At 47.4% G+C, this 12,213-nt stretch overlaps 1 protein-coding gene across 2 annotated transcripts in view; it reads left to right on the top strand.

The window, feature by feature from the left end:
• The first annotated feature begins 58 nt into the window (after positions 1-58).
• IFT122 (intraflagellar transport 122) overlaps positions 59-12,213 on the top strand; it is a 65,543-nt gene continuing 53,388 nt past the window's right edge. For both annotated transcript variants that reach the window (XM_004018535.5, XM_004018536.5), the window contains exons 1-3: positions 59-177; positions 6,794-6,860; positions 8,190-8,274. In XM_004018535.5, coding sequence (XP_004018584.3) covers positions 137-177; positions 6,794-6,860; positions 8,190-8,274 — 193 coding nt within the window. In that variant the 5' untranslated portion in view covers positions 59-136. The remainder of the gene's footprint in view (positions 178-6,793; positions 6,861-8,189; positions 8,275-12,213) is intronic.

The raw sequence follows: 12,213 nt of genomic DNA, 5'->3' as shown, positions 1-12,213 counted from the left end.
ACTCGAAACGCTGTCGCGCGCGCAGCTCACTGCGCATGTGCGTTTCCAGGGGTAACGCAGGTAGACAAAGTGGCTGGCTGAGTGAGGCCTGTTGCTGAGGCGGGGAGGAGGGGCCCGAGGCTTCAGGGAAGCCGCGATGAGGGCCGTGTTGACGTGGAGAGATAAAGTCGAACAGTGGTGAGGAGCGGGGCTGTCCGGGAGGAGCGGGAGGCCGAGGGCCAGCAGGGATGGCGGGCGCCTTGGCGTGTATCCCGGTGGTTGCCAACGGCAACGGGCCTGCGGCCTGGGCTGAGGGCACTGAGTCCCGGGTCTAGGCGACTCCAGGGTCGCCCTCCCACCCCTTTGCAGATGGAGAAACTGAGGCCTGGAGTGGGAGCGAGGGGATGTACCACGTATGAGGTAGCGGTCTTTGGAGGCGGCTTCATACGTCCTCACAATCTGATCTTGTTGCCTTACTCAAAAATCCATCCTGGGCTCCTCGGTGTTTTCCCAACTTGACAACTTTCTGCCACATCCACGTGTTGCCTATAGTCTTGTTTGTTTTTTCTCAAAATTGTCTGACTTATTTTTCTTTAAATATGATTTTACATTCTACAGGGAACCCTTATTACTCCGTATATGAAAACCGGTAGCAATCGCTGTAAATGTAAGGTAACTGTAGGATTTAAGGCAGGGAGAAACAAAAGGAGGTTAACAAGTTGTACCGAGATACTGTTGCTAGGGAACCTTTGAGCCTCAAGGGTACTGTCTTTAAAGCTGGAGATTTAGCAAGTGTGGTCAGAGAGGTGCTTGAGATGAATAGCATCAAACCAAGACTGTCCTGTGTCTTGTGAGAAGGTTTGAAAGAGTCTCGAGAGAGAATGACTGTCTCACATTATGATTCAATATTGTTTAATGTTCTGTTAGATTTTTATCACCTAAATTCATTATTTTATCACCTAAACCATCATTGAGTGGTTCTATGAAGACCTACAAGACCTTCTAGAACTAATACCCAAAACAGATATCCTTACAGGGGACTGGAATGCAAAAGTAGGAAGTCAAGAGATACCTGGAGTAACAGGCAAATTTGGCCTTGGAGTACAAAACGAAGCAGGTCAAAGGATAACAGAGTTTTGCCAAGAGAATGCACTGGTTATAACAAACTCCCTCTTCCAACAACACAAGAGAAGACTCTACACATGGACATCACCAGATGGTCAATACCAAAATCAGATTGATTATATTCTTTGTGACCAAAGATGTAGAAGCTCTATATAATCAGCAAAAACAAGACCGGAAGCTGACTGTGACTCAGATCATGAACTCCTTATTGCCAAATTAAGACTGAAATTGAAGAAAGTAGGGAAAAAGCACTAGACCATTCAGGTATGACCTAAGTCAAATCCCTTACTGTTATACAGGGGAGGTGACAAAGAGATTCACGGGATTAGATCTGATAGAGTGGCTGAAGAACAATGGATGAAGGTTCGTGACATTGGACAGGAGGCAGTGATCAAGACCATCCCCAAGAAAAAGAAATGCAAAAAGGCAGAATGGTTGTCTGAGGAGGACTTACAAATAGCTGAGAAAAGAAGAGAAGCTAAAGGCAAAGGAGAAAAGGAAAGATATACCCATTTGAATGCAGTGTTCCAAAAAATAGCACAGAGAGATAAGAAAGCCTTCCTCAGTGATCAATGCAAAGAAATAGAGGAAAACAATAGAATGGGAAAGACTAGAGATGTCTTCAAGAAAATTAGAGATACCAAGGGAACATGTCATGCAAAGATGGGCACAATAAAGGACAGAAATGGTATGGACTTAATAGAAGCAGAAGATATTAACAAGAGGTGGCAAGAATATGCAGAAGAAGTATACAAAAAAGATCTTCATGACCCAGATAACCACAATGGTGTGATCACTCACCTAGAGCCAGACATCCTAGAATGTGAAGTCAAATGGGCCTTAGAAAGCATCACTACGAACAAAGCTAGTGGAGGTGATGGAATTCCAGTTGAGCTAGTTCAAATCCTAAAAGATGATGCTGTGAAAGTGCTGCACTCCATATGCCAGCAAATTTGGAAGACTCAGCAGTGACACAGGACTGGAAGAGGTCAGTTTTCATTCCAATCCCAAAGAAAGGCAATGCCAAAGAATGCTCAAAATACCCGACAATTGCACTCATCTCACATGCCAGCACAGTAATGCTCGAAGTTCTCCAAGTCAGGCTTCAACAGTACGTGAACCGTGAACTTCCAGATGTTCAAGCTGGATTTAGAAAAGGCAGAGGAACCAGAGATCAAATTGCCAACATTTATTGGATCATTGTAAAAGCAAGAGAGTTCCAGAAAAACATGAGCATTCCATGAGAGTTCCAGAAAAACATCTACTTTTGCTTTATTGACTATGCCAAGGCCTTGGACTGTGTGGATCACAACAAACTATGGAAAATTCTTCAAGAGATGGGAATATCAGACCACCTGACCTGCCTCCTGAGAATCTGGATGTAGGTCTAGAAGCAATAGTTAGAACTGGACATGGAACAACAGACTGGTTCCAAATTGGGAAAGGAGTATGTCAAGGCTGTATATTGTCACCCTGCTTATTTAACTTTTATGCAGAGTACATCATGCGAAATGCCAGGCTGGATGAAACACAATCTGGAATCAAGATTGCTGGGAGAAATATCAATAACCTCAGATATGTAGATGACACCATCCTTATGGCAGAAAGTGAAGAAGAACTAAAGAGCCTCTTGATGAAAGTGAAAGAAGAGAGTAAAAAAGTTGACTTAAAACTCAAGATTCAGAAAACTAAGATCATGGCATCTGGTCCCATCACTTCATGGCAAATAGATGGGGAAACAAGGGAAATAATGGCAGACTTTATTTTTTTTGCGCTCCAAAATCACTATAGTTGGTGACTGCAGCCATGAAATTAAAAGACTCTTGCTCCTTGGAAGAAACACCATATAACCTAGACAGCATATTAAAAAGCAGGACATTACTTTGCCAACAAAAGTCCTTCTAGTAAAATCTATGGTTTTTCCAGTAGTCATGTATGGATGTGAAAATTGGACTATAAAGAAACCTGAACACCGAAGAATTGATTCTTTTGAACTGTGGTGTTGGAGAAGACTCTTGAGAGTCCCTTGGACTGCAAGGAGATCCAACCAGTCCATCCTAAAGGAAATCAGTCCTGAATATTCATTGGAAGGACTGATGCTGAAGCTGAAACTCCAATATTTTGGCCGCCTCATGTGAAGAGCTGACTCACTGGTAAAGACCCTGATGCTGGGAGGGTTTGAGGGCAGGAGGAGAAGGGGATGACAGAGGATGAGATGGCTGGATAGCATCACCAACTCTATGGACATGACTTTGAGCAAGCTCTGGGAGTTGGTGAAGGACAGGGAAGCCTGGCGTGCTGTAGTCCCTGGGGTAGCAGAATCAGGTGCGACTGAACTGAACTGAAATTCATCATATAAGGTTGCATTTGGGGGAATACTGATTTACTTGGGAGTTTTCCACAGCCTGACTTTCAAAATCTTTCTTCATGATCTTTTCAGCTTCTTTATGAAGCCTCTGTTTTAGCTTCTGGAACAGGGCCATTCCCCCTCTGTCTTTTCTTAGGCCTCTCTGTGTGAGGAAAGCATGCCTTCATCTCACAGTGAAGTCCTGAACGTCCTTAAGGCTCCCTTTGGAAGTAGTTGCTCTCTTTGTACTCTGTACCAGTAATAGCTAATGCTCACTCTGCGCCAAGCACTGGTTAAGAACTTCATATTTTTTATCTCATTGTCACCTCACAACAACCCACTGACATAGGTACTGTACTTATTTCTGTTTTACAAAGGAGGTGACTGAAGCACAGAGAGGGTATATAATTTGTCAAGGTCACACAGTAAGTGATGGGGGTAGTTTTCTGCTTCTCTCCAGAGCCAGTGCTCTGAACCACTGTATTCATTATTCCCAGTGTTCCAGGGAAAAGCAGGCTCAAATGCCTGTAGGAGTCAAGCAGGCAACAGAAGTAGGAGATGTTTATTTGTATCTTAAACATAAGGAATTGTCTGTTTTCCGTAGGGGTGTTCCTCTTTCCTGTACTGCTCTTTTCTTGAAACATATAGCCTTTCCACTGTATCTTTATTGAAAAAATTTTTTTAAACGTATCTTTTAACTCTGTTATAAAAGTGCTCGTAGTACAAGCTGCTGATAGCAGCTGAGCACTGGATTTGAATTCTGGCTCTAACTGCATTGAGTGCATGCTCAGTCCACTCAGTAGCTGTTTATTTTCAAGCAGGTTAGTTAATTTCTTTTTACCTGTTTTCTCATTTGTGAAATAGATACAGGGTTGTTATGAAAATTAAGGAAGTTAACATGTGCAAAGCATTCAGACTGTACTTTGCACACATGTAAATAAATGTGCTTAACAAATATCAGCCACTGTTTTTAAAGTATTGAGAGCAGCCAAAATTTGTTAAAATTGATAGTAGCTCAGGAGAGTGGAAGGAGGGATAGCACAGACTCTAGAGTCAGACCTGAGTTAAAATTCTGGCCCTTTCACTTGCTGACTCTGTGATGCTGGGCAAGATACTTGACCTCTCTGAGCTGTGATGTCCTCTAGTGAAAGTGAAAGTGTTAGTTGCTCAGTTGTGTCCAATTCTTTGCGACCCCATGGACTGTAGCCCATCAGGCTCCTCTGTCCATGGAATTCTCCAGACAAGAATACTGAGGTGGGTTGCCATTTTCTTCTCCAGGGCGTCTTCCCAACCGAGGGATCAAACCTGGGTGTCCTGCATTGCAGGCGGGCTCTTTTCCACTAGCGCCACCTGTAGTCGAGCAGTAATGCTTACCTCACAGAATTGTGAGGACGACATAAAATAATGCATTTGAAGAGAGAAACACGAGGTGTCTCTGCGGTAAATGCTCTTAAGTAGTTACCAGAATGTTTTGTTTGTGTGCTTTTGGCCACACCTTGAGGCTTGCGGGATCTTAGTTCCCTGTGCTTAGTCCCTCAGTCGTGTCTGACTCTTTGCGACCCTTTGGACTGCAGCCTTCCAGGCTCCTCTGTCCATGGGGTTTTCCAGGCAAGTATACTGGAGTGGGGATTTTCCCAGCCCAGGGATTGAATCTGTGTCTCCTGCATTGCAGGCGGACTCTTTACCGGCTGCGCCAGTTCCCTGTTTGCTGTGGTTAAGTCACTAAGTCGTGTGACTCTTGGCAATCCCATGGACTGCAGCACGCCAGGCTTCCCTGTCCTTCACTATCTTCTGGAAAAGTGAAAGTGAAGTCACTCGGTCGTGTCCGACTCTTTGTGACCCCATGGACTGTAGCCTGCCAAACTCCTCTACCCATGGGATTTTCCAGGCAACAATACTGGAGTGGGTCGCCATTTCCCTCTCCAGGGGATCGTTCCAACTCAGGGATCGAACCCTGGTCTCGTGCACCACAGGCAGACTCTTTACTGTCTTAGCCACCAGGGATGCCCTCACTATCTCCTGGAGTTTACGCAAACTCATGTCCTTTGATTTGGTGATGCCATCCAACCATCTCATTCTCTGTTGCCCACTTCTCCCCTTGCCCGTAATCTTTTCCTGATCAGGGATCAAGCCCATGCCCTTGGCAATAAAATCTCTGTCTTAACACTGGTCCGCCGGGGAATTCCCCAAGGTGTCTAGTTTTTCGTCCCTCATAGGGGCCAGGTTAATGTACCCCAGCTTAGCTTTTACAGTAGGCCATCACGGCAGTGCTGTCTGACCCATTCTTCCTAGGATCGCTGGAACTAGTAAAATCGTCTGCCCGGGGGCATTTGAGAATCTTTGTCATATGGCTGCAGTGTGTCTTCTCCAGCCTTATCTCTTGCTCCCTGTCGCCCTGCACATGGCCACACGTTTCAGTCAAATTTGGTTATTTGGATGTCTGCTGTTCCCGCCGTCCCGTCTTTGCTTGGTTGTCTCTGCCTGAAATGCTGCGCTTGCCCGGGCTCCCCCTGCCTGTCTCGAAAGCCCTGCCTTTTTCACAGATTGTGTTCTTCGTGAAGCTTTTTTCTGATCCTCTTCAAATCAGAACACTCTGTCTTCCTGCTTGGAATCCCACAATATATGCTTTAATGTATCTCCTAAAGCCTTCGTCATGATATTATTCTATACTCCATCCAATCTAAGAGGTCACTGTTTGTAAAATATCATTTTCTGTATGATTTAAGAGAGCAAAGTATGCTGCCAACTAAACTGACACAGTATCGGTTATAAGACGCATCCCAGCATCAGAAATGTTAAAATGTGGGGAAAAAGGTGTGCTTTAGACTTGATGACACGTGGTTCTTTGTGAGTGTGTCTGAGCCTTGCCTTCCTACAGGGTGGTCATTTCATGACGGCAGGGAGGGGCTGATTTTGTCATCTTGTAGCTGTTAGTTCTTAACATGGAAGAGGCACTTGATAAATACCGGATTAATTGGAGGAAGTAATGATATTTCAGTAAATGACCTGTGGATCTTCTGGCCCTCACACATTCATTTGCGGAGCCTTCATGGTTTCGTGATGAGATAGTGCCCCCCACTGTTGACCCTTGGAATTGAGTCTGGCGTCTGGCTTCTGGACAAGTGGTAAGTGGGCTACAACCCTGGCCGCCAAGTGAATTGCGACGGAAGGTGTGGGGACTGAATGGAATTTGCAACCAAACGCAATTCTTAGCTGCTATTTTTCTTCCTCCTACGCAAGCCGTGCTTCGTAATGGACATAGCATTTGCTTTCCTGGCTGATAGCCAGCCTCATCATCTTGGCTCCTAATTGTCCGTTTGCCTTGTCTTGTCTCCTGTTTAGTGTATATGACCTCGCGTTCAAGCCCGATGGAGCCCAGCTGATCGTGGCTGCGGGAAGCAGATTACTGGTAGGATTTTGTCTGCATTTCCTTTTTAAGCGCTTTTTTCCCCTCTCCCTCGTGTAAGTGCTCTGAAATTTGACCCGGTTTTTAAGATAAAAAAGGCAAGGGCGGAAAAACCAGTCATTACTTTTTAATAGGGAAGGAAATGGGCTATTTAAAACAGGTAGGTAAACTGTCTGTCAGCTAGGAACCTGTGAACAATACCTCCTTTGGAGTCATTAATCTTTCCCTTTTTACTTTGTGACACCATGAACGGGTTGAAAAATAATTAATCAAAATGCCTTTGAAACAGAGCCATTTGTCAGTTCACATTTGTGTCGCCCTGAAAAAATTCAAACAACAGGACTGAAGGGGCTCCCTCCATGAAAAGCCAGACAGCCTGACCCCAATTTTTAGGCACAGGCCCTTCCTAAAGAGTTCCATATGGATGTTGTCCTATTTTTCATATTTTCAAAGAATATAAGCTCCTACTGGAAGCTGTCCCAGTGTATAAAAGTCGTTTTCAGAGAACACTTAATGTTTGACCTGAGCACCTTTGCCTGCTCGCCCCTTCCTCCTGTGTAAGTCCACTTCCTCTCACTCTCGTCTCTAGATGTGCAGACAGCCTGCTTTCCGCTGTCCGCGGGGAAACCATATAATCTTAAAGCCCTGAGTCAGTTGTTCCACAGACGACTTCTCTCCAGGGTAAACAGTCCAAATCCTTTTAGGTTTTTCCAATAGGTTATCTTCTCCAACACAGATCCTTTCTGGAGGGTCTTGCCTTTATTTCCCAGACGGTGTGTTTTTTCAGTCTCCACAAAATTTATAGATGTCACACGCTGTAAAATTCTACGTCCATGTTACAGCTGGGCTTTAGAACACTCCCTCCCACTTGCAGACCCCGGGTCCAGGTCTGTGACGCTCAGACTCTCGGTAGCAAGCGTGGAATGCCTCTGTGATATCAGCGGTGGGGGCAGGGTTGCACTGGCGTTTCTTCCTGCTCGCACTGGGCTCTCTGTGCTGGCTTTCTCTGGGAGGGTCTAGCTTGATTGGCCGCAGATCCAGATTCACGCAGGGGAGTGAACCTTGCAGGGAAGTTCCACGGACTGAACTTTTGTTTCTTGAGCATTAATGGTACATTCCCAGCCACATAACGTGCAGAATCGTGGCCTCTACTTGTTGGGTTTCCCAACTTTCACAGTCAGTCTGGTTTTTCAATGTAGTTTTTACTTGATACAAACTGAGAATATTGACACATGTTTTGGTATGAAAATAAAAATAGCAGCAGCGACCTGCAGGAATTCTGACTCGTGGGTGCCACGTGGGTAATCTGTAGCTTCGTCTCTTCCTTGCCAGGTTTACGACACGTCTGATGGCACCTTGCTTCAACCCCTAAAGGGACACAAGGACACGGTGTACTGTGTGGCGTACGCGAAGGACGGTAAGCGGCTGCTCGGCTTCAGTCTCTGTCCTGGCCTCACAGTCACTCGTCTCTCTCCTTGGCTGTGCCCACATTGTTAGTGAGCTCAAGCACCACTTCCGGTTTTGGAAGACAGTCAGTCTCTTAGACTTCAGTCATTCAGCTTAATTCCGTCATTTAAGTATTTATTGAGGCCCATCTGTGGGCCAAGTATTGTTCTAGCTGCTTGAGATACTTCAGAGACCAAAACAAAGATCCCTGCCCTTGTGCGACTCATGTCTGTATTGTGGGAGGGGAAGGGGAGAGAGTATGAGGAAAGACACACAATGAATGTACTAAATAAGTAGATTAAACAGTATACTGGAAGGTCGTGAGTGTCAGGAAGAAGAAAAAGGGCACAACAAGAGGGCTTGAGAGTGCTGGGCGGGTCAAGGCGCTGGGTGCAGGATGGGGCAGGGTAGTCAGGATGGCTTGTTGAGATGGGGACCAGTAAGCAAAGATTGAAGGTGGGGAGCTAGGGAAGTAAGGACAGCTAGTGCCAGGGGGAGGGGAGCTCCTCGTAGAGGGAACGGCCATTGCAGAGGTCCTCAGGTGGCTGTGCCTTCCTGGGGCTGAGAGAGAACGTTGGTGGGAGCAGTAGGGGACGAGGGCAGAGAGGTAACAGGCGTGGGCTGGCTGGTTAACGTGGGCTGCCGCAGAATTTTGATCCTCACTGAAAATGGGGAACCATTTCTCTGAGCAGAGGATAAATCTGATCTGATTTCTGTTTTCAATCCTGGGAGCAGCCTGCAGGGGGTGAGGGTGGAGGAGGACGAGTGAAGGATCATCATCTTGTCATCCGGGCAGATTTTATCACACGGGTAATGGCGGCTCAGATCTCTGTGGAAGCAGAGGAGGTGGTGAGGAGTGGATAGAGCTGGGAGGCAGAGCCAGTAGGATTGGCTGACAGTTGCATGTGGGGTGTGAAGGAAGGAGTCGGGGTGACTCCCAGGTTTTTGACCCGAGGGAATAAAAAAGGATGGAGTTGCCCTGCACTGAGATGAGGAAGGCTGCAACTTACTGTGAGAGGTCAGGAGTTCAGTTTCAGACACACTGAATTTGAAGACAGTTGATGCTGTAGGGAGGAGAGTGGGAAATACCGGAGCAGTGTGGTTGAGTGAGAGGAGGAGAGGAGATCCAGGGCAGAGATGGGCCTGGCGGGAAGCTGGGGGCTGCCCCTGCAGGTCCTGGCAACGGAATTCTGTCCCATCCTTTCAGTGAAGCAGGAAGCAGAAACATCTGAGAGCGAGGATGGGGAAGGAGGTGTCTGAGAGTTGAGGGCAAAGGAAGAAAGTCAGTCACCACCTGCCCAGGGGGCTGAGTAAATGGCCCCAGGATGTGTCGTGAGACCCCAGCTACACGAAAGGCCCGCCGGAAGCTGGTGATCGTGGATTGAAAGGGAACTCAGCGGTGTGATGTCTTTTTCTCCGTCACTTAGAGCTGCATAGATACGGGAGGGGCAGAGCAAGTGGGGAGGGGGTTTAACCAGAGTGGTAGGTTTACAGGCTCCTCTTGAAGATGAAGTGCGAGGGCAGGGGCAGAGGATGTATGCACACAAGTGATTATCTGCATTGACCTTGAACTGTTGCTGAGTCATGAGGGGAGAGAGGACCACAGGGCTGAGGGGCAGTGGAGAGGGAGGTTCTAGGGGAGTTGAAGGGTCATTGGAGTTAGGGCACCAGGTGGGGTGAGGAAGAAGAGAGATGGCTGTCACACTGGCTGCATGAAACTGATGTTGGGAGTTAAAGTAAATCCATGCTTCCCACAGCTGGGTGTCTGTGGGAGGAACATGGGCTTTGGGATAAGACAGTTCCAACCCCAAAAGCTCTGTGAGTTGGAGGTGGTGGTTGACTCTCTGAGTCTCGACTTCCTCCTGTGTCATATGGCCTTAGGATTGGAGACGGGCCTCTGTGACCACTGCTGGGAAGGTGCAGGACCAGGGGCACAGTGCGGATGGACCGCAGAGATCACTCAGGCTCCAGGGTTTTCACTTTCCTTAGGTGACGGACCTCTTTGAGAATCTGATGAAAGCTACAGACCCCTCTCAAAAATGCATCTACCGCATGCGCCCAGTGTTAGCCTGACCCAGTCCCTTCTCTTCACCTTAGACCTCCATAATGAGCGAGAGAAGTCACGTGCGCTTCGTCACGTGATAGCAGGCTAGTGGCAGAGATGGTGCCGGCTCTTGCCTGATAGTCAGGTGTGCTGTCCCACGGTTGTCCTGCTTTTCTTATGAGCCTAGTTGAGTTCAAGTTCTCAGTAATACCAGGGGACAACCTGTGAGGTCTCAGAATTTATGAGTCCAGGGCCTCTGGCCTTCGGCACTGTGACGGCCCTCGGGGATGTCAGAGCAAGCTCTGCGATCAGGGGCATTTTTCAGCGTTTTGCAAAGTCCTGCCACACATGTCATCTCACTTGGCCTCCCAGTAGCCTCTGAAGCAGGTAGGGAAGGGGTGAGAAAATAGGCTTGGAGCCCATTCCAGTATTCTTGCCTAGAGAAGCCCATGGACAGAGGAGCCTGGCAGGCCCTGGTCCACAGGATCACAAAGAGTCGGACGCAACTGAAGCGACTTAGCACGTTACAGGAGACTTGGCAGAGCCAGGCCTGACCTGGGTCCTCTGACTGCAGAGCCCATATTCTTCCCAGTGCCTTATGCCGCCCCTCATAACACTGAGTAGTGGTAACAAAGTCCCTCCCCCTTGGATCTAGAAATAAGGATACACTGAATTATGGTTTTGCTGTTTAAAACATGATGACTTTACTTGTTTCTGATTTCTGTCTTTTATTAAGTTTACTAAATACTTAATAAGCAGCCATGAAACAGAAGTGTGTTAAGAACTAGTTTTTTAAGGAAAGTGATACAAGACGATGTGAGGAGATAATAGTGATAATGGTAGCTGATCTTGTTCAACATTGATCCCAGGCCAGCCCCAGTCCTAAGCACTGTAATCTCATTGTGTCCTCACAATAGCTGAGAGGTAAACACTGTTGTTGCTTCCGCTTTTCCGATGAGGAAACGAGGGCCTGGGGATGCTCAGTGGCTCCTGGCGCTCCCGCAGCTGGCGGGTGACGTCACGGGGAATTCCCGCTCAGACTGAGCCCGGAGCCCACTCTCTCCCTGCCCTGCTGCCTGCCGGGGTCGGGGAGCAGTGACAGGAAGAAGAAACAGGAGCAGCTTCTCTGGCTTAGTGTTTGCAGTGGTGCCACCCAGCCAAAGTAGGGTGAGAGTAAAAGCCTCACCCGGCCCTCATTTGTTTGAAGCCTTTCCTTGGGACAGAGAGCAGGGTCTTAATGTGGCTCCGAAGCCCCAAGAGATCCCACCACCACCCACCTTGCCCTTTCCCGTGACGTTCCAGGCTGGCTGCGCTCAGCCCTCCAGAGGTGCGGTGTCTTCCTGCCTCAGGGCCTTTGCACGTCTGTTTGACCCATATGGATGGGCCTTTCTGCTGTTTGCACCTGGCTAAACTTTGCTCAACCTTCAGGTCTATTTTGTTTTTCCTAATAATTCTATTTATTTATTTTTGCCTGTGCAAAATAAATAAAGGTCTTTGTTGCCCTGTGGGCTTAGTTGCCCTGTGGCATGTGTGATCTTCCCAGATCAGGGATTGAACCCATGTCTCCTGCATTGCAGGCAGATTCTTATCCAGTGAACCATCAGGGGACGCCCTCAGCCTCCAGGTCTTAATGAATGATCCCCTTCTCAGAGAAACCTCCATCACCGAAATGAGGTCCCCATGTATTCTCTTTCATAGAGCTGCTTTTTTTCTCTCCACATCGTGTTTGAATTTGATTAATTTAATTTAATGCCTGCTTTACCCAACAGACAAACTCTGTGAAGGTAGGGATCACGTATGCTTTAATCAGGACTTAATTCTGAGCATAGGGCGTGGTGCTGGCTTGCGACCGGCTCTCCGTACATC

The sequence above is a fragment of the Ovis aries genome, chromosome 19 (genome assembly GCF_016772045.2).
Source record: "Ovis aries strain OAR_USU_Benz2616 breed Rambouillet chromosome 19, ARS-UI_Ramb_v3.0, whole genome shotgun sequence".
Lineage (NCBI taxonomy): Eukaryota > Metazoa > Chordata > Mammalia > Artiodactyla > Bovidae > Ovis > Ovis aries.
Note: the sequence above shows the minus strand (reverse complement) of the source record. Positions and strands in the feature narration are given on the sequence as shown.